Here is a 21,389-nt window from a genome sequence, read left to right on the forward strand (position 1 = left end):
TAAGATGCACTTTTCCCCCTCCAAAAATTAAGGGGAAATGTGTGCGCGTCCTATGGAGCGAATGCAGGTTCCTTGACTTCAGCGAAAGCAACGTGAAGCCTCTGAAGCGCAGAGGGAGCGCTCCCTCCACGCTCCCGAGGCTACGCATTGCTTTCGCTGAAGCCTGGAGAGCGAGAGGGGTCGGTGCGCACCGAACCCTCTCGCTCTCCAGGCTTCGGCAATAGCCGCCTGAAGCCTGCGGAGCGCAGCGCGAGTTCCCGCTGCGCTCTGCAGGCTTCAGGTTCCTTTCGCTGAAGCCAGAAGAGCAAAACTCTCCTGGCTTCAGCAGAGAGGGAGAGCTGCGCAGTGCCCCTTCAGTCAAGCAGGAGGAGAAATGGAAGGGGCTCCGTTTCTCCTGCCGCTTCGCTGAAGGGGCGCTGAGTAGAGGGGGGAGAATTTTTTTCTTGTTTTCTCCCTCTAAAACAAGGTGCGTCCTATGATCTGGTGCGTCCTAGAGAGTGAAAAATACGGTAATTTCTGCATTTCTCTGTTTAATCACTCCTTATTCTCTGATGAATAGTATAAATGCTTAAGGCACACTAGGACTATTTATTATTAAACTGTCTTTATAAATGTCTGTTGTGCCCAGTTTGAAAGCTTTATGCAAGCATAAAGAGGGCTCTCATCCTCAGCCCAATAGCACTTCCAATGGAAGGAGTGTGTCCATAGATGGAATAGATTTCCACTCTCTTTTATACTCCTCCCAACTAGCTGCCTCCAAATCTGGATCCTATTTAGCAGATTTTTGGAGTGCATCAGGACTGCAGTTGAGAGGAGAGAAAGATGAACTCCTGTTGTACAAATGGAAGTCTGCTTGTACAAAGTTGGGTTATACCGTCTGTATTAGACGGAAGCAACTGTGTTATACTGGTCTAAAAATTAGGAGTGTGAAACATCAGACTCAGAATATGACGTTCTAGAAACCTGTATCACGCCCTCAGGACTCTCCCCAAGTCATGCCTTCTCCCCAGAAGGTTGTACAGAAGAGAATAGGGGCCCTGGGCTGAAAAAAGCTCTCTGCCTCTGGATTAAATGTAGCACACAACTATATGTTTTGACCTATGCGGTCATTCCCCCAGAAAACTTATCAGGAGTAAAAGGTCTATATTAAATGCAACTAAAATAGGGATAACAACAGCACACAAGCAGAATTTCTTAAAAACATCCAATATTATGTGCATGACTAAAAGCTATTTTATTTAGAAATTTTACCTCCATAATATCCTTAATAACAGGTGTCCATCTAGAAAGTTGAAATGTTTGTTCTGAGGAACGATCCTTCCTCGATGATCTGCGCTGTTGTGATGCGGCCTAAAAAGCCAAAGAGATTGAGCTTGATTGCTACTGAACGCTATTAGGAGTAATATCAGTAATGCATTTATAACAGGTTATAAACCACTGAAAGAAATTAATATAATTCAAAGACAACGTTTTGCAGTCTATTATACAGGGGTTTCAAAGAAAAGTAATTGGAGAGAATAAAATATTGTCTTTGGCAAGTGAAAACAGAAGTACATCCCTTAGTAAGTACATAATAAAATGAAAGCTTTAAAACTTAATGGAAGACAATTTTTATACAAAGGGATTTGTAAACATTGGTTGGCCATGAAATTGCATGCATGCATGCTTCACTACCAACCCTGCCCCTCCCAAATCCTTGGCATACAAGGGACACCCAGGAGAGGGGTGGAAGATCACTTTTGACATGATTAACTTAGTCTGTATTTGCCATAAGTTATCCTGCTACAGGGTATGAGTTATACTACGTGACTTCAGAGTAGCTTCCAAACTTGCTACTGTACACAACTCATGAGTCAGCAAGAGTCATACAAAAACATGTCTGAGTGACAGCAGAGCTATCGAAAACATATGCTTCCAATTTTATCTCATCTTTTCTCAAGCACATGGCATATTTTGCACTTATAGCACAATAAATTCATGTTTACCTGGAAGTAAGTCCTAATATGCACAGAGGGGTTTCCTCAAAAGTATGAGTATGTTTAGGATTGCAACGTTTGCTTTAAGAGGTCAGCACAAAGAAGTTGCAGTCAAGAGTTTCACATTTCTTCCTATGAGGCTGGGCTTTAGTGTAATGATGTGAGATGCAAGCCAGTGAAATCCCTGGCTCAAGTCTCCCATCAGCTGCAAATTCATTATATGGTTTTATATAAACCATAATATCCTGCTTTATGTCCCACCCCCTACTTACAGGGATGATGTACAAATCAGAAAATCATCTGTGTGAAGCAATCTGAACTCCTTGAAGTACTATATAGACATTACGTATTAACAATACAATACAACTTACTAGGGTTTAATGCTAATAATATGAATATTATTATTATTACTAACCTGTAGCAAATTCCCCAATTTGTTCTAACCTGGAAATATGTCATGTAGTTATGCCTTAGGCTGCTACATGAATAAGTTATGTTCAGAGTAGACCTATGGAAATCAATGAACTACGACAGAATTAACCTAATTCTGCTTGGTGGAATTCAATGCCACATTGTGATGAATGTTCCATCTGTGCGAGAATTTCACATTGTCAGACGGAGCACTCTCCCCTCTTCTCACCCCATGCATTGTTATTGGGGTTCTCTTGACCCCTCCAGAGCCAACTGGGAGGGGAGCCCCATTGTGCAAGCTAAAGTCTTGCGCAGGGCTTCAGCTGACAGGGCTCATTAGGTGAAATCTTGCCCATTGATTTCACTGAGTCTACTGCGAGAGTGACAGTTTGATACCACCCTCTGATTACGTTTGAGTTTGTAAAATTTGGAGTATTATGGCAAAGACAGAAGTAAGAGAAAGTGTAGTAGAAAACAGTAATGGCATGAGGATAGTGGAACAGGCCTTAGAAAATAAGCCAGAGGTAACACAGAGTTAATAGGGAAAAAATGCTGCATTTCTTACTGCGATGACGACAGGTACACCAAGATACTTCCAATTTTTTATCATGTCGCTATCATTTTCTATCTGTACGTTCTGGATCAGCTTGTCCAAGTTCTCTTGTGTAGTTCCTTTTTCCACATTTAAAAATAAATGTGACATTTTGAATTAGTAACTTTCTGAGATTTGTGTATTTATTTGTTACATTTATATACTGCCCATTTATATATTGCTCATTAACCAAGTGCCGTGCACATTGAAGAAACTTAAAAAACCCCAAAATGGTTTAGAGTAAAATTCAATCACAGAATTTAAGAAAGCATTAATAAGTTTTAAACACTTTAAGAAGTGCTACCCTAATACCTGTGTAGCACTGTTCTGAGTAAGTTTGCACCACGGCAGGCCTGAAAAATCTCCATCTCACCAGCAATCCAATAATTACAGTCCAATACAGCTATCCCAGATATATTTTAAGATTAAAAAATCTATTCTTCAGGGCTGGGCAGCTTTTTATCCATACAAACAAATGACAATTTACTTGGCTACATCTCCTCCAAAAGAGTAATTTCAACAATAACTCTTGCATAACTGTCATTTATCTCAATAAGCCATGCTCTGGTGGCATGAGTGAATTGTGGCCACACATACACATGTGCATACACATGACATTTCATTACATTCATGTAATTCAGTGTATGACATACTGAACTATGCTTTAAGACCGTAGATAGAAGATTTAGACCTTACCATTTGTGCTGAAGATATAGAGGAGGATGGCTCTTATCTTATCATAGCTATCGTGATTTTTATTTAGCAGTACTGGAAGAAGGACTCGCATCTGATCTTTCACTTTCTGTCCCTCTACATCTGTTCCAAGAGCCAAATCCTAAGTTACAAACAAGATATATACTCTCAAGTTCACAGCAATTATTTGAGCATATTTTTGTATGTTGCCACAGATCCACATTTAGCCTTAAATGGATGTAGAATTTTGGAGGCATATCATATATGTTGTGTTTCCAGGTAACTATTCCTTTCTCTCCCAAATGCAATTACGACTGTACTAGATTGCTAGGAGTAATGCTGTAAGAGGAAACCACACAGTACTAGCAGTAACGGAGCAAAACAATACAAGTTCAGTTGTTAACCGATCCTGCAGTATATTACTCAAGGAAACGAGTTCACTTGATCCACTTCGTAAATTTATATCCTGTTGCATCCTCTCTGTTGCTGCTGCTCCCTCACCAGTATAGCACTGGGGCATTAGTCTTAGTTCTGGATTTTTAGAAGTTGATAAAGTAGCCATGACATAACTGTGGCTCTTCCCATTGTTGAACAAAAGTAGCTACTGAAACTAACCTTTAAAGGGCAATGAGAGACCACTATGATACTATCCTGGTAGCTTTTCTGGTCAGGAAAATAGGGCTATGGCAATACTATAGCCGTACACACACACAGTTTTTTGCCAGTAGCTTTGCACTAGTATTCAAGAACTGCAAAGAATAGTTATTTTTTACTAAACAGATTTTTAAAAGGCTACTTTGGCCAGAAGTACTTTTAAAAGCCACCAAGATATAAAGTTCTCTCCTTAGGGGAATAGCCAATAGAATTTCTGTTATTATACTGTCCCCAGTATTTGTTCAGTCCAAATAACATTGTACTCTTGGATGATTCACATACCTGTTCAACTTTGCACAGCTTTTCTATGTTATTCTTAAATTTACTCATGCAATCTTCAGCTATATTAAGATGCACTACTTGCTGCAAAACAGAAGCAAAAATTTGCTTACTTTTTCATAATTATGACACAGCAACAGAAAACAAACAATTCATTAACAGGCAGTAAAGTTTAATGTGTCCAAACTTATTTCTTAAAAACAATCCACAAAATATAAGCTTCACACTCTACAATATTAACAGGAAGAAAGAAAGTTGCAGCTATAATGAACATGAATATATTGCAGTTATAATGTTTAAGAATGCTAATTAAGGCCAGCCTAACACTTTCTAAAGCTGCAATCATAACACACATTTAAGTAGTATATCCCACTGAATTTAGAAAGAGTTGAACAAACATGCTTAATATTGCCTGCAAGCCAGGAAAATACAATACAAAGTAGATTTGGGGGTCTTTCTGACACATAGGATACGCAATTTAATATAATACATTTTAAAAATTAAGACAAATTCATGAGGCTTAGATCTATCAAAAGTACAGTGGTGCCTCGCAAGACGAAAAGAATTCATTCCGTGAGTCTTTTCGTCTTGCGATGTTTTTCGTCTTGCGAAGCACGGTCTGTCGCAACTGCGCCTCTTCAAGCGGCTTTAAAAACAAAGCGCAAGCAAGCCCATAGGGAAATTCATCTAGCGAAGCAACGCAAAAACGGAAAACCCTTTCGTCTAGCAAGTTTTTCGTCTTGCGAGGCATTCGTCTTGCGGGGCACCACTGTAATTAGTTGTGAGATGTAGATGAAATTTTCATTTACAAACAGTCGGGATGCCTCAAACATCAGAGACAGGGAGCTAACAACCTTTATGTTTTGCTTTTGAACCTGCTGAGAGATATCTGACTTGGCAAATGACAACAGAATGCTGGACTAGATGTTCCTTGCTCTGATCCAACAAGGGAATTTTTGTTTATGGAACCATTTTATCTCTCTTTAGGTTATTAGTATGCCAGTTAACTAACTATGCAAGTGGGACAGTGGGGATGACTTTGCTAACCCTGCTTCTCCTGCCCAGGTCTTTGCTCTGATCAAAGGGTGAACTTCTGAAGCAATGAGTCTTCTTGTACACATGGAGGCTCCTCGTAAATTTAGAATAGTGCAAATGCTTCCTGCTTCAGAAATTTACACTATGGCATGAGAGGGGAAGTCACAATGGTGACAGGGGCAGAGCTAATGCAATTATCTCCACCGCCACCCTATGTGTTTACTTAACTCCAATTGTACCAGTACTTGTACCAAGAGCAGTTCACATGATGCTCCAGGAGCAGTTCACATGATGCTCTGCAGATGATATTTGACTCCAACTGCCATCCAACTAAGCCAACTTCACTAATTATCAGAGATCATGGGTGTTGTAACCCATAACATCTGGAGGGTACCTAAGTCATGCTTATACACCAGCATAATTGGCCACAAACTAAGCCAAATCTAGGCTCAAATCTAAAAAATGCACAGCATCCAAACATATAACAGTATTACATTTTGCTCACCTTAGTAATCTGTTTGCGAAAGTGGGGCATCTTCTTCATGAGCTGAGCCAGATTACTTAAAGATAGCTAGAAAATAATTCAAATTCCAGTTTCAAATATTTCACAATCAACATTTCTTTTAATTTGTGTTTGAGGACCGGGAAATGCATGGCCAGCTTCAAGAAGCCTTCTACTAAGGCTGAAATCCTGTGTTTACTTACAAGGTAAAAAGTATCTGTCTGAAGTCATAGGGCCTTTCTTCTGTGTTTTCATTTATTGACTGATAACATTTATTCATCGCTCAAAAACTATTGTTATTTACGATTGCACTGCAATATATATTTAAGATTGCACTACAAATATATATATTTTAGTCTCCATTTTAGTAGGTTAGAAGTACCAACAAAAGGCAATTTAAAAGCACTTGAAAACAAACCCCAGTGGATTTGCATTCAGTTATTCTCACTTCCAAACCCATGTCTTTAGTATCAAGGTAGTTGCACTCAGCAGAAGACAAATTTAAAAACATTTAGTACCTCTTTAAAGCAAATATTTATTTCTTACTTTTCCTTCTGTTGCCTTTCTCTTTGATGAAACTTCTTTCATAAGTTTTGGTATTTCCCTGAAAAAGTAGAAGAAAATGGCTTCTTAATATTCTTAAATTAAATTAAGAATATATACAAGTCTGAAATTCCCTTCCTAGAAAAGCTAGACTGGCTTCCTCTTTGTTCTCCTTCTGCCATCAGGTGAAGACTGTTTTATTATCACAGGATTTGGGGAACTCACTTTTTTTTTAAAGGAAAGGACTTTTAATAATGCTGTGATGTTTTTATTATCTGTTTTGTACCAGATTTGCTTTTGTATTATTTTAATTCTATCACAGTTTCATTACTTTAACTATTCTAATTTATAAGCTTTTAGGTTTTTGTATTTCAGCTGTGTTGTTTTACTTAGTGTAAGCTGCCTTCAGTCCTGGTTTGGGGAAAAGGTGGGAATAATAATAATAATAATAAATAATAATAATAATAATAATAATAATAAACTGCTTAGACTTCAAAATCAATGATAAAATGGTCTCGGGTATGTCTACACAGGGGTGGTAAGCAAACTTATTTAGTAGAAATTCAACAAGAGCAGCAAAAAATCTAGATTTTAGTCCTCAGAAATAAGTGAACTATTTTGTGTATGAGGAACATGCCCAAGATGCCTCACAAGTCCCCGAGTGGTCCCTAAGGTGACTCACTCAACTACTCCAGAGTAGAATACAGGCTGCCACCTCTACTGACTTAAGGAGAGATGGCAGGACTCTCCCTTTATATTCCTTGGCTGTGGCCTATGGTTTGCCTCGAGCGGGAGGGGGGGAACCTAAGGTTTAAGGGCCACATCTAGGCCTCTTTATCTGGCCCTCAGGACTATTACTAGACCCCTCCCCAGGTCACACCCCTCACCCAGCTTCACACCTCCTTGAATGCTTTTCATAGGGTCATAGAACTGCAGAGCTGGAAGGGACCTCTAGGGTCATCTACTCCAACCCCCTGCAATGCAGTCCTTGTTGCGGAAGTGGGAGCCCTTGTACTGGCTTCCACTAGCATGCCAGGTTGTTGAATACAACCTGATGGGCCAGAGTCAGCTAAGTCCTACTCAGAGTCGACCCGCTGAAATTGATGAACCAAACCTAGTCACACCATTAACTTTAATGGGCCTACTCTGAGCAGGACTAGTACTGAATACCACCGATACACACACAGTTTTAAGTAGCTATCAAGTAATGTTATGTAAAACAGCAAAATATGTTCAATCATACGCACTCCAACACATCCGCAATATGCCTGTGTCGGATCTTCACCCAGAGGTCATCATCTTCTTCCAAAATAGCTTCCCTTTCTTTTCCACTTGCACCCTCCGTCTTATACCTAAACAAAGAAAAAAAAGCAAATTATTAGTTGTAATATATAAACAGATGAATACACGGAACAGTTTTTTGCACATATGTTTTGTAGTTAAAAAAAAGGATTTCAAAACTCTTGTTTTGAATACATCAAGAGTCCTAATTACAACATACAAAAGCAATAATTGCGCTTTTTAGGATATAAAAAGCTGAAATACTAAGCTAAGGAAGCCTAGGAATTATTCCTAGGAATAAGTCCCTCTAAAGTGAGAGCTACTTATTTCCTAAGAAACATGCACACAATATGCTGAAAGGGTAATAATATTTTGTAATGTATAAAAGATCATTGACCGAGACACAAAATGGCCTATTCCAAAACGTATTGTCTGTTTATATAGGTCATTACATTAATCTCCTCCTTCAGTTTACAGAACAGTTCCTCTTACCCAACGTGCAGAGAACAATCTCTCACTTTAAATTGGGGAAATACCATATTCTCCCGTGTATAAGACCAGGTTTCCCCCCTAAAAAACTGTCAAAAATTAGGGGGCATCTTATACTTGGGGCCATCTCTCCCCATTTTCTTAAATCTGAGTCCACCCAAAAATACATGGGGGCATCTTATAGACGGAAAAATATGGTTAACTATTGATTTCACATACAATCACAAAGCAGATTCTTATATGGGAATTATTTAATGTACAGGTATCTGTACTAACATGCCTAGTATTGTATTCTTCCAACTGTTAACCAGATTCCTAAGAACTGAGGGAATGCCACAGAGTTTACTACTGCTATGTCACGAAACACTGTTTATATGTATAGGAACTCACATAAAAACTGATTCAACCAGAAGGCAGTAGAAATACAAGAAAGGAAAAAATGGAAAGTTAGTTAAGACCATATTATTCAAAAAGAGTTAGTAGCTATTATACAAATATTAGTCTCTCTTGAATGCATTAGTTATTCCTAAAGTAGATGTAGAAGATGGTGAAAAGCTAAAATCTTGCTGTGGAAGTTTGCATTTGAAGTACAGCTGATTGTTAGCTATTTACTGTGGAACTTAAGGGGTACATACTTTAACTAACATGTCTGAAAGTGTGGGATAACACTCTTTGTATTAACACAAATCCAGAAAGTGGCTTCACATTAGTATCTTAATAGCAATAAGCAGGACTTGATAAAAAATAATTATGTTGTCTTTTGTAAATATTAGATTGGCACTTCAGGTATGGACTCAGGACAAAGGAAGTGTGCCTCTGTATATCTATGCGCGCGCGCACATATACAGGCTTTCTCTGCTGACATGAGTAAAGCCACAAAAGTGTGGTATGATACATGGAGCTGTGGAGTCACATGGTATTGTTTGGCAGTGGGACAGATCAATGCTTTAAAATTTTGAGTAGCACTAAAGTTACTGAAGTGATTTAGCCTGCAGCACGATGCTATGGATCTGTGCTCAGTGGGGCTTACTTACTACATTTAGGATTTGGTAAAATTAATTCCTGACCGGATAAAAACTAACAATTTCTACTACGATATCTACCACAGTACTGTCTACACTGACTAGCAGTAGTTTTCCAGGGTTTCAAATAGAGGGCATTCCCAGCCCCAACCTGGAGACATCCAGGACTGAACCGGAGACCTTCTTTATACAAAGGAGATGCTCTACCACTGAGCTTCAGCCCTACAAGATTGTTCACTGCCCAAATCAAATCAATAGACTACACACTTCCACGAGACTCTCTGCAGACCACTTAAATAGAGGAAGTTGTCACCACTTACAATATACTCAATTTCCCCTTCCCTTTTATGTTGAACTAAAGGTGGACTGTTCTGGAAGCTCTGCTTATGCCATGTTGATAGTCAAGATGACCCCATTCTTAATTGGTAGTGGCTGTAGCAATGAGCTCATATGTGTGTGAATTCACATGCTTTGAAATGCACTAATTGGCTAGCTTTGACAGTATTCTTATCTGCGGGTTGGCGATATTGGGCTCTGAGCCCAGAAAGGGGAAACATTGGTCATGCTTTGGGTTATCAGCCACCTGTGTTCCCATGTGACGTATGCTGCTTTACCGTATAAAGAATGTATACACTTTAGGCTGGGTGCACGCAGTCCATCATCTGCTTGCCTGGTGGTGTCTGTCTCCCGTGCGAAATGCAAGAACTGCCAGGGTACTTTTTGCTGTTAAGTCTAAACCCTTCTTAATAAAGACAGTGAAACTGTCTTTAGCATCCTTCTTTGGAATTCCTGTGTCCCATAATTCTCAGGAGTCCTCCTCTGGCTCTGCAATGTGTAACACCTTTAAGCAAGGAACTTCAAAGGCAGTCCTTCTAGGGAATGTTCCATTTCAGCCAACATGGGATAACAAATATAGGGCAGAATGTATTCTTACATTGCAGGAGTTTATGAACTTGTGAGTATATTTAAAAATTGAGATGAAATTATACTTGCTTGTATGTGTCATTTTCAATTGGTAGCAGATCATAAGCCATTGCTTGAAAAGTGAGTTCATGGAGCACAGTCGACACAGGGTCAAAGCCACGATCAATTATTAACAGCTGGGCGTGGGTTTTCCCCTAAAAATCAGAAAGCATCACTTTTTAAAAAAGATTTAATCTATCTTTTAAAAAAGAGGAAGCTACACAAAATAACAGGGGGAAAAGGCTAAAGTTTATTCTCATATAATTAAAACAATAACCATATTCCCAACATATTCCAAGATTTTCCTGATACTCTATACTCCTATACTTCTTTATTTCATGGGGAAGCCATTTAGGTTCCTTCAAGGAATCAGCAGTGAAAAAATGAAATGTCAGACCCCTCTGCCCTCAAGAGATTTTATTGAAAGTAACGTGCTGGACTTTATATGGAATACATTTTGTGTATAGGTTTGTGGCTTGCTTCTCCTTTTGTGTTGTGGTTTTAAAACCTTGTTCAATTCCATCCCCTTGTAAATGGAAGAGCATTATTAGCTCTTTTCCTGCATTTACAACATTCATTCTTCCCAGCTACATTCCAAGGCTCTCCTATCCCCAGCCTCCTAGAGAAAACTAAATATTCACTCTACCTTTACTTGACTTCGTTGATCAGTTTCATAGTAGTTTTCAAGCTTTTTCTCAACTAATTGTGCAAGTTTGCTGGCATTATCCAAAGGCTTGCTGAAAAGAGAGGAAAATATATTTTTGCTGACATTTATGAGGACACTGATATCTGAAATAAGTGATTGTGAGCTAGTTGAGTTCATTTGCTCTATTAGAATTTGAAGTGATCATTTGCTACAGAGTATTTCATACAAACAAACCTGCCTTTTTTCAAGTCAGACCATTGGTCTGTCTAGCTCAGTACTGTCTATACTCAGGTGGTAGCAGCTCTCTAAAGTTTCAGATAGGAAGGAGTCCTTCCTGCACAGCAGTTCACACAGGTACCAGGATTGGAACATGGGGGTCTTCTTTCTGCAGGCAAAGCATGTGCTCTATCACTAAGCTATGACTCTTCCCTACAGTTCTTTATTCTGAACGCGCTGAGTTCAGTATGGGGTGGAGGTCAGTAGCATGGGAAACATCAACCATCACAAACTTCATTAGGTTTATACATTTCTCCCCTCCTCCACTCTCTGAGTTGGAGTTTGGAAAAGTGTTAAGGAATTGTACTAAACTAGGTACCTGCGGATGGCGCTGTGGGTTAAACCACAGAGCCTAGGACTTGCCAATCAGAAGGTCGGCGGTTCAAATCCCCGTGACGGGGGGAGCTCCTGTTGCTTGGTCCCTGCTCCTGCCCACCTAGCAGTTCGAAAGCACGTCAAAGTGCAAGTAGATAAATGGAATGTAAACGGCGTTTCCGTGTGCTGCTCTGGTTCGCCAGAAGCGGCTTAGTCATGCTGGCCACATGACCCGGAAGCTGTATGCAGGCTCCCTCGGCCAATAAAGCGAGATGAGCGCCACAACCCCCGAGTCGGTCACGACAGGACCTAATGGTCAGGGGTCCCTTTACCTTTAGGTACCTGCCGAAGACCTGGTTATGTATAAGCTCTTCTGAATAGTCTCACACACACCAATGTTCCTTCCAGTGTGCAACCCTGCTTGTCTCCCTCTCTCCACCCAATCCTTTCCCAACGAGCATGAAGTTCTTTTAACACAGAAGATTTGACTCCTTAGTATATATTCACAGATTTGTTCCCCACATGCAGGGGAACTGCATTGCCTCCTAACATTTCAGAATGGGCAATGTTAAATTTCCAAACTGTTCAAAGCATAGAATCCATTTCTATCAAACCAACAGAACACTTGGAATATAGTATTTCCAGTTGTACCTTCTGTATTTTACACCAGGATTTTCTTCTAGAGTGGCACATAATGTAACAATTTGCTCAGCTATTTGCTCCATTACGTTGTCATTTGTCTTCTCCATGATGGGACTGTAGCAGCGATAGAAAGCATTTGGGACATCAAGGGTAAATACCTAAAGTAAAGAAATGGTTCCAAATAGACTGTTTTAGGAACCAGAATGTAACAGCAATATCAGCAGAAGATTGAAACTATGATTTTATTAAATTGCAAGCGCAATAAATATCTAGTATAACACAGCTTAATGATACCTTCCGCCACCCCACATCTCTTCTCCTTGGTCTTCTTGAAGAAATGTGTTCCTTGTTCTCACTCACCATTCCTGTACCACTGTGGTCTACTTTCTCCTCTTACTTAAAAGCATCACTGTACAACCTTTTTGCTACCTGCACAGATGATGGAACCTGAAGTGGTCAGAACCATGTTCAATAGTTCAATATGACTGGGCAATGTAATGTCAAAATAACCTTCAAGGAAAAAGAAGCCTGAAACCTTAAAAAAATAGGTTTTAAAAATCTCAGCAAGTGACCAAAAACCTAATGTCTAAATAACTATACTTTGATTTCACTTTTTCCCATTTGTAGAGTTTTCTGTCAACATCTAGTGGTTTTTATAATTTATGGAATATGTTCCAACCACTGAAAACCCCATCTGGTTTCTAAAGATTTAGGAGAAAATGCCTACATATTTAAAATTTTCCGTCTGCGGCTATGATGGCTGGCAACGTTATGTAAGAGGAGTTGAAATATTGTGTTAAAATATTAAAATCATTTTTGACAATATTCAAAATATGCAGCTTTTTAGTCATTTTTGACAGGGTTATTTTTATTTAACTACTATAGAATTTAACAAGCAAGACTCCACATAATAAGCATTAGTTACTTAAAAGGTTAAAAGAGGATTAGACAAATCCATGGAAAACATGGAAAAGTTAAGTTCAGTAAATTAAGCTTACCTGTGATTCATAAGGGAAAAAGTTAATATTTATTTCTTTGCACCGTCTTATAGCCTTTGAACAAGATGACTTCATTTTATTGAAAAGTTTGTCATCACAAACTAGGAGAGAAAGGTTTTTCAGCTGTCATATTATTTCATCTTTAAAACTTCTTTTATGCAACAGGCAGTGTGTAAGTATGTCTTACCAATAATTTTTAAATACACCAAGAATCTATTGAAAAGTATTAGTTTTTTTCTTCATGTGGGTATTCTGAGTCATCCACAATGGTCTGATTAGGAAGAACACTAAACCATAATTTAGTGTTACAAGAAGCTCCTCCTCCAGCGCAACCACAGAATTCAGGAGTTATTAATTCAATATTTTATTAGCCACCATTTACAGTGTCATCTGAACCAGGACAAACTGTAGTTAAACTTAATTATGATTAATGAAACTGAACCAACTTTAAACCATGGTTTGTGCAGTTAGCTTGTTTCCAGAGGTTACAGTTAAGGTTTCAGGCAATTTGTCCAACTGTGGTTAAACTAAAGCAGGAGTGAATAACCTTTGACCCTGCAGGCTAAGCTGGGGCAGATGGGAGTTTGAGTCCATCACCTGGAAGGTCACAGGTTAGACAACCCCAGGCTAGCCAAACCAAAGCAGCCTGCTTTTTGCAGCTGTGCTGGAGGACGAAAGGAGAAGTAGTGAGGAGAGGTAGTAAGCATGTGAACCCAGAGGCGAGCTGGGTTAATTCTCATAACACCAAACCACGGGAGCTGAACCAGGTCAAAATATCTTGCCTATAGTGGCAAACTATTTTTAAGCACCAAAACAGAAGCTAGTCTTCAGACTAAATTATTTGTGGAAAAGTATGGTTCTACTGGGACGCGGGTGGTGCTGTGGGTTAAGCCTAGGACTTGCCAATCAGAAGGTCGGCGGTTTGAATCCCCGTGACGGGGTGAGCTCCCATTGCTCGGTCCCTCCTCCTGCCAACCTAGCAGTTCGAAAGCACATCATGTGCAAGTAGATAAATAGGGACCACTCCGGTGGGAAGGTAAACGGCGTTTCCGTGTGCTGCTCTGGTTCGCCAGAAGCGGCTTAGTCATGCTGGCCACATGACCTGGAAGCTGTCTGCGGACAAACGGCGGCTCCCTCGGCCTATAGAGCGAGATGAGCGCGCAACTACTGTACGTCCCTTGCACTAACAGGAACATTGCATACCACCCACTGCTCCGAACCTTTTTGCTATCCTAATCTGAACGGAGAAAACCTTTTCAGTGGGCATGTCCTCATTTTGTTGTTATCTCCCAAAACTGCTAACCAAGGCAACTGTTTTCACATTTAGGTAAATTATTAAAAGGTTTCTTTTCTAGAGCAGCCATTTCTGGCAGAAGGGAGGATGGAAGAGTATGATTATAAATGGTATCCTAGTTTTTACTTTGTTTTAACTGTTGATACACCAAACCTATATTGCTTTAGGATTGTCTATGCAGGGCTGTTTTAATGGATGACTGCTGTTTGTTGTGATTATATTGTTTCATATTATAAGCTGTTCTGGCGGCACTAAGGAACCAAGCTGGCAGGAAGAAATCCCAAAGACAAAATACTTAAAGCAGCACTTGGAATAAACTACACTATACAGAATAATGTGGGGAAACACGCAATACTCTTGTCAGAATATTGTAGGTTTTTTTTTTAGTCATAACCAATCCCCTCACACCAGAAATATACAAAAGGCTCAAAGGTCATTATCCTGCCTGCTCCCATGGCTACAATAAAAAAATCAATGAATTTGCTACAATCAGTGAATACTTACAGTCAGTAAAGTAGACATATGCTGCTTTGTACTTGCTGGATGATTTACTGACGAAGTCATTTATAAGCCCATCTACAGACTGAACAATTAAAACAGTACATTCTAATTTATTTCAACTCTTACAAATAGGATCCAAGGCATTGTGGATCATCTATACTAAAAGATATCTCAACTTGATTAAGTCTATATTTTTGTGATTATCAACTGTTTTTAGGAAATAAATTTGACTACTACAAATATCAGTATCAACTGCTATTTAAGCGCTCTGAAAAAGCTTTAAATATTCTGTGTTTCTAAGCAGAAGGGCAATTTCCATAATTGAGGAACTCTGTATATTTCCATTTAAAGGAAGTGCTAAAACAAAGATGAACAAGTCAAAATCTTGGGGGGGGGGGAGAAACTGCTTTAATTAGCATAGAGAAAATTATTGGCAAACAAAACTTGTATTTATTTTATTAATATACAGATTTATAGGAAGTGTATTAAATGGACAGCAAATCATAAACAACATACAAATAAGTGTATTTGGAAGATGCAGAAACTATAGTTTTTTCCAAACAAGCTATATTCAAACTGTGATTATGAGCCTGACTTGTTAACAAACCACAGTGTAAATCAGGCTTTCCCAAACTTCAGTTCACTGACCCCTTGATGAGCTTATAGTTAAGAAACCCCAACCCACATTCTTAGGAATGTAAATGAAATAGTCGATAAATATCAATATATAAACAACACTTATTAATTATTCATCACCATTACTAGGAATCAAAGTGGAAAAAATAAGGACGCAAAATAAGTGAATTTAATAATAATTTATCTTATCAAATGAGATGGGTGGGCCTGATGGGCTTTAACAAAGTTTATGAATATTGGGCTGTTGGTTTGCGAGTCTCAATCTTAAGTCACCGCGTTCTGCTGTATTGTTAAATACATCTTTTAAAATACAGTGATTCTTCTTAACACGGGAGCTGCACTCCGTACATTCCCATGCCCTTTACTTCTGAGGCTCATCGTTCCCAAATAATTTTGTCGCACTATACCTCATAAACTTCTTTTCCACCCCAGATGCTTGTTGGCCCCCCAAGGGTCAACATTCTCTGTAATGCAGCACAAGTATGCTTGTGCTTTTCTGGATCTAACCCCACTGACAAAAAGAGAATTACATAAAGTATAGCCCTTTCAAATAAAATTATGATCTGCAATGACCACTGTTCCTCAGCAACTCTTTACTACTACCACACATTTCAATGAAGTAGTAACCTATGAATATTTTATCACATGGTAATTTTTAAAATTTTTATTCACAAGAAGATTAAGTCAAACTGACCAACAGGCTTAAGAAACAACAACTAACCTTTGCTGTAGGTGTGATGAGATAAATGGCTTTCATGTTAGGGACTGGCTCACGGTTTTTATAAACATTCTCCACAACTACAAAATAAGATTTTTTGTAAAAAAAACAAACACCTTCAGTATTTTACACATCTACATTTGCAAAAAGAATAAAAAGTACATGATGGATCTCTGATTTGGTAAAACTCCATTTTCATGCTGGATCCTACTTTTCCTAATAATAATTCCAAGCCAACTCAAAACTTACAATCAAAAGTAATAATTATATTAAATTAACAAAGCATGAAAAGAGCAAGATAAAACATATTATATAAGTCCTGCACTTGATCAACAATGTGAGAGGTGGCAATGGGGGCCCATAGGGGAAATCTAGGAAACTCCCACCCAACTCCCTACTTCCCACAGGCAGCACTACTGAATTCAGGCTCCCTCCCCCTGGAGCCCCTTCCATTCTTAGAGGGGCGAATCTGGATCAAACCCAATAATTTTAAAAAAAGAACTTCAAAAGAAAAACTACAGGTTGCAAGTACAGTACTTCCTTTTCTCTCATAGGGGAATGCTTCTAAGATGAAAGAAGCAAACAAATTGCTGAGCCACGTGGGTGTTGTAATTAGGGTTTTCCATTTATCCTTTGGTAAAGATCAAAATGACCACAAGTCAAACGCAAATAGGCCTGAAATCAGTGATATGTTAATAAATTCAGGCACCCCACTGCCCTGCAGAGGCTTTGCGCGCAGCCATCCCCAAGTATGAAGAGCGAGATGGGAGCGCTCCGTCTCGCTGTTCTGGCTTGGGAACAGCCTTTCTAGCCTCTGCAGGGCGGCTCCGTAGTGCTCCGTCTCCCTGTTCTGGCTTTGGGCTTAGCCTGCATTCGCTCTATAGGATGCACACACTCTATACGTCCTATAGAGTGAAAAATACGGTAGATTTACATAATGATTCTAATCAATCGCTATTTTGTAAACAGATTTTTAAATGTTAGTTTTATCATGGTAGTTTTTCAGGCACTTCCAGCTTTACACCATAACTACTTTGTATCTGAGCTTTAGGATGGCTGCAACAAGGAAAATAAATTTATTTAGTTCCTTTAAATATGGCTGTTTATAGACTATAAAATTTAACAGCAAAATCCATTTTGTAAGTTATCCCTTCCCACCACGCCTTCATTAAGCATGACTTTCCTTCTGCCCCCACTGTCAAATGTTTCAGAAAGCCGTAATATACTAGGAGCTACTGCCTCAGGTCGCTTCGCTGTCTCTCCATTCTGCCTTCAAAGTCTCGCTTTGTCCCCCCACAAGGCAACATGCAGGAAGGGTCAGTCAAGAAGCTCCCCCATCCCCAACTAGAGCAGCCTTGCTTGCTCTTCCCTCCTGCCTACCAACAGGGCGGACAGCTTGCCCAAAACCAATGGCCATGCAAGATGTGGAGGAACAGGCAGGACAGGCTGGGGCAGCTCCCCAGAAACCTTCCTGCTTTGCTGCTGCTTTCTTCCTCTTCAGCCTCTGATGCTGCTAAGTATGAAACGGGCATTGTTTGGTGTGAAGGTGTACAGCAGCAGGAGAACAGACAGTTGCTGGGGAACTGCCCCAGTCTGTCCTGCCTGTTCCTCTGTGTCTGTGTTTTTGTCATCATGCCACCTAGTGGCAACCATGAAAACTGCAGCATGATGACAATCCAACAACTATATTATAGCAGTAAGTCACTCTGTAATTAGCCATTCCCCTACCCACTGTTGTAGTTTGGAATACAAGCAGATTAACATTATGCCACCCCAAACCACAGAACCTTTAGCCCACATTCTCAGTGAGAGCATGACAAAAAAACAACAACAGACAGAAAGATTAGTGTTTCCCAACCTTGGGCCTCCAGCTGTTTTTGGACTACAACTCCCATCATCCCTAGCTAGCAAGACCAGTGGTCAGGGATGATGGGAATTGTAGTTCAAAAACAGCTGGAAAAAAGAAACATGAAGTTAAAAGCAAGATTCAAGAGAAAAAACTTGTAACTGTGGTGTTCTTGGGATTCCTCCCACCCACCCAGGGCATGTTTCCTGGTTACCTTCTGTCACTACCTACTTATCTGAAGAGAAGTAGGACTCTCCCCTTTATAGTCTTACTCAAGTACGTCTTAAACAGGCACACTGTATGAGATATATCCCTAGAAATTCACCCATATCTGAACACAGTAATATATTTAAGGCAGGTAATCCAGAGCAAGTAGGCATTTAATACAGAATACTGATATGACTAACTTTCCTCATTAACTATGCTAACTCACTCATCTCAAATTCTCCCTTTCTCTGTCTCTAACACACACACACCTTTCAACTGTCATTTTGCAACAGACACATTCAAACTCCACCTGACATTCCATTCAACACCCCTCCTGACAATTCTTCCATTCATTATTCTGTTACAACCATATACCAAAAGGATAAGAAACTCAATGAAGACAAAGTTAACAGATGGAAGTAACAAATCCAGCAGCAGAATGAGTAACAGAAAGAAGTGAGATGAAAAAGGGTAAATTAATTACACATATGCCCCGTTGAAATTCATGACTTTTTCGTTGAATAAGTTTCCACTGGATGTCCTCTGCAAATGCTGACAAAACAAGTTTCCCCATATGCCAGAATCACAGAACTCTGTTTAAAAGGTACTTACCAGTGATCCCTTCTGCTAATAAGTCTGTCATTTTACCACATGATGACAGAAGCTTTGTGGTGAAGTCATCTAGAAGAATTATCTGTATAAAAAATGTTGAAGTAGTGCTTTAGAAAATTATATCCAATTGTAAGCTTCTTTATTGAAATTGGTTTTGATGCCTGGTTTTAAGACGAGAGCTTAATGATAAATCAAAATCATTGTACCTACTAAAGTATTCATTTATAAAGTATATAATACTCCTCATTTCAGGTCCCAAGAACCCCTAGGAGCTTCCAAACATTAAATATAATATAAATCCTATAAACAACATGGCAGTATCAAAACAAACCATCACAAAAAAGAACACAACTATGTATTTTACAACAGCTTGATTTTTAACATTAATTTGCCTCAAAGTACTTCCTAAGTAACTAGATTTTCATTGCTTGCTGAAAGGTGAACAATAATTAACCCACATGGGTGTCTCCTGGAAAAAAGGTTCACAATTGTGGCACCACAACCTGAAATGTGCTGCCTCTCATGCCCACTCACCTTTCTGAAAACAGAGGAACATGGAGCAGGGTCTCAAATACTGATCTGAGTGCCTATGTGGGAGCAGGCAATCCATTCAATATTCAAGTCCCTTACTGTTCCTGAGTTTTAAGAGTTAAACCAGGCCAGGACAATTCCACAATCAATGTAGATTTAATGATATCAATACAAGAAGCTCCAGCTAGAAGTCTGCTCACTGCATTTTGTGACAACTCTAGTTTTTGAACAGTTATCTTTTCCAAGGCAGTCCCTGTCGTAACATATTGTTATCCCTCATAAGCCCCGTTGGATATAAATAAAATATATAATGTTATCTGCATCAAGTCCGCATAATGTGAAGCGAAGGAAAAAAGAGATGACACAATCAAAAAATTGCGCTAGAAATGGAACCAGTGTTAGAAACTGAGATATGAAAGCTAGGAGCTAAATGGCACCTTAAACCTAGGTTATGGGCACAACAACGGAATATAACAAGAATACAAAGCTGCAAATGAATGAACTGCAGCTAAAATATTATGTTCATTTTTCACATGGTCTAGTCCTTCCCCTGCTCACCCCCCTAATATTCTTAAGATGGTATCTTCTCCAGTCTTCAGAGAGTAGCTGGAAGTGGGGAGGCAGAAAAAGGTCCTCCTTTTCTTCCACACTCATTTTAATCTGAAATCTTAGGCGCAATACTGCGCCCAGAGCTCAGAAACTCCTCATGCTAATGAAATTCCCTGTCACAAAATGTGCCTAGAACAATTGGAGTTTCAAGCACTGAATGGAACCACTGTGCTTACCAGTCCCTGTCCTCTCTTCTGCCACAAAATGAAGATGCTTGACTTTAAGGCACATTAAGGTAGGGGTGATCACATACTAAGGACACTGCAATACAGGCCTAATGAACTAATATATTTATGCCAAGGACTGCCAATGTGGGCATACATGCACCCAGAGAGCTTCCTTGGCATCCACGTGGCTTTTTACTGTATCTGAAGAGCGTTATATATCTTAGACAAGTGATTTGTTCCTTTGGTTAAGAAAATTTTAGTTTACAAAAGAAGACTAAAAATATTACGATATGTTCTTCTTAAATGGTCAAAATATTTGAAGAAGTTATACTAACAGTGTTATGCTGAGATATGAATGGGCATTTTGCTTGTTCACAGAGCTCCCTATGCAACATTGGAAAATAAAATCCAGGAACTCGTCAATTAACCATAATTTCCTGTTACATCTAAAGCAGGAACTAGGCTTGCAGGCTTCAGAGCATTAAATGCATTGTTTGAACCTGGCTTGCTCCAAAGGTGGTTCAGACAAAACAGGAAACTATTGTTAATTAGAGGTTTAAGCCAGTTTGTGCAAAGGGAATAGTGAAGAGGCACCACGAGCAAGCACAAGACTCGCTTATCTTGTCTTAATAAATAGAAATATGATTGTCTGATTTTTCCAAATAGTGTAGATGCATATCTCTGCAGCATTTCAGTAGCTCCCATTCAATTTAAATACTATGTTCTTGAAAAGTATAACCACATTTTCCTTTGACCCTGGATCATGGGGATACACTGAAGCCCAATGCAAACTTTTAAGTAGTCAAGGTCTTAGGTTCCAAGAAGTGCTTGGGACACAGGTCCTCTGAAATCAAAGAGCCTCTCATTTAAGAACACATGTACAAATTTAAAATTTGGGTGAAACTGTTTTAAGTATCATTGTTTCCTTAAAAGAACTTATGGAACTGTGAT

General features: G+C 39.2%; 1 protein-coding gene and 1 long non-coding RNA gene across 4 annotated transcripts in view; one reads left to right on the plus strand and one right to left on the minus strand.

The window, feature by feature from the left end:
- Window positions 1-21,389, minus strand: part of STXBP3 (syntaxin binding protein 3) — a 28,189-nt gene that overhangs the window by 2,508 nt on the left and 4,292 nt on the right. The window contains exons 3-16 of one of the 3 annotated variants that reach the window (XM_082227869.1): window positions 19,132-19,213; window positions 16,470-16,546; window positions 15,116-15,194; window positions 13,318-13,418; window positions 12,329-12,477; window positions 11,087-11,177; window positions 10,471-10,595; window positions 7,933-8,037; window positions 6,689-6,746; window positions 6,146-6,211; window positions 4,609-4,689; window positions 3,676-3,814; window positions 2,953-3,059; window positions 1,252-1,350 (exon numbers count right to left, since the gene is read on the minus strand). In XM_082227869.1, the coding sequence (XP_082083995.1) occupies window positions 1,252-1,350; window positions 2,953-3,059; window positions 3,676-3,814; window positions 4,609-4,689; window positions 6,146-6,211; window positions 6,689-6,746; window positions 7,933-8,037; window positions 10,471-10,595; window positions 11,087-11,177; window positions 12,329-12,477; window positions 13,318-13,418; window positions 15,116-15,194; window positions 16,470-16,546; window positions 19,132-19,213 (1,359 nt within the window). Of the gene's footprint in view, window positions 1-1,251; window positions 1,351-2,952; window positions 3,060-3,675; window positions 3,815-4,608; window positions 4,690-6,145; window positions 6,212-6,688; window positions 6,747-7,932; window positions 8,038-10,470; window positions 10,596-11,086; window positions 11,178-12,328; window positions 12,478-13,317; window positions 13,419-15,115; window positions 15,195-16,469; window positions 16,547-17,850; window positions 18,014-19,131; window positions 19,214-21,389 lie in introns of those variants that run through there. The other 2 variants (XM_082227867.1, XM_082227868.1) reach the window with 2 other exon arrangements.
- On the plus strand, window positions 1,359-3,103 carry LOC309535222. The gene is made up of 2 exons (XR_014221133.1): window positions 1,359-2,351; window positions 2,910-3,103. It is a non-coding gene; the product is annotated as an uncharacterized lncRNA (long non-coding RNA).

This window comes from Podarcis vaucheri (genome assembly GCF_965113315.1).
Source record: "Podarcis vaucheri genome assembly, chromosome: 6".
Classification (NCBI taxonomy): domain Eukaryota; kingdom Metazoa; phylum Chordata; class Lepidosauria; order Squamata; family Lacertidae; genus Podarcis; species Podarcis vaucheri.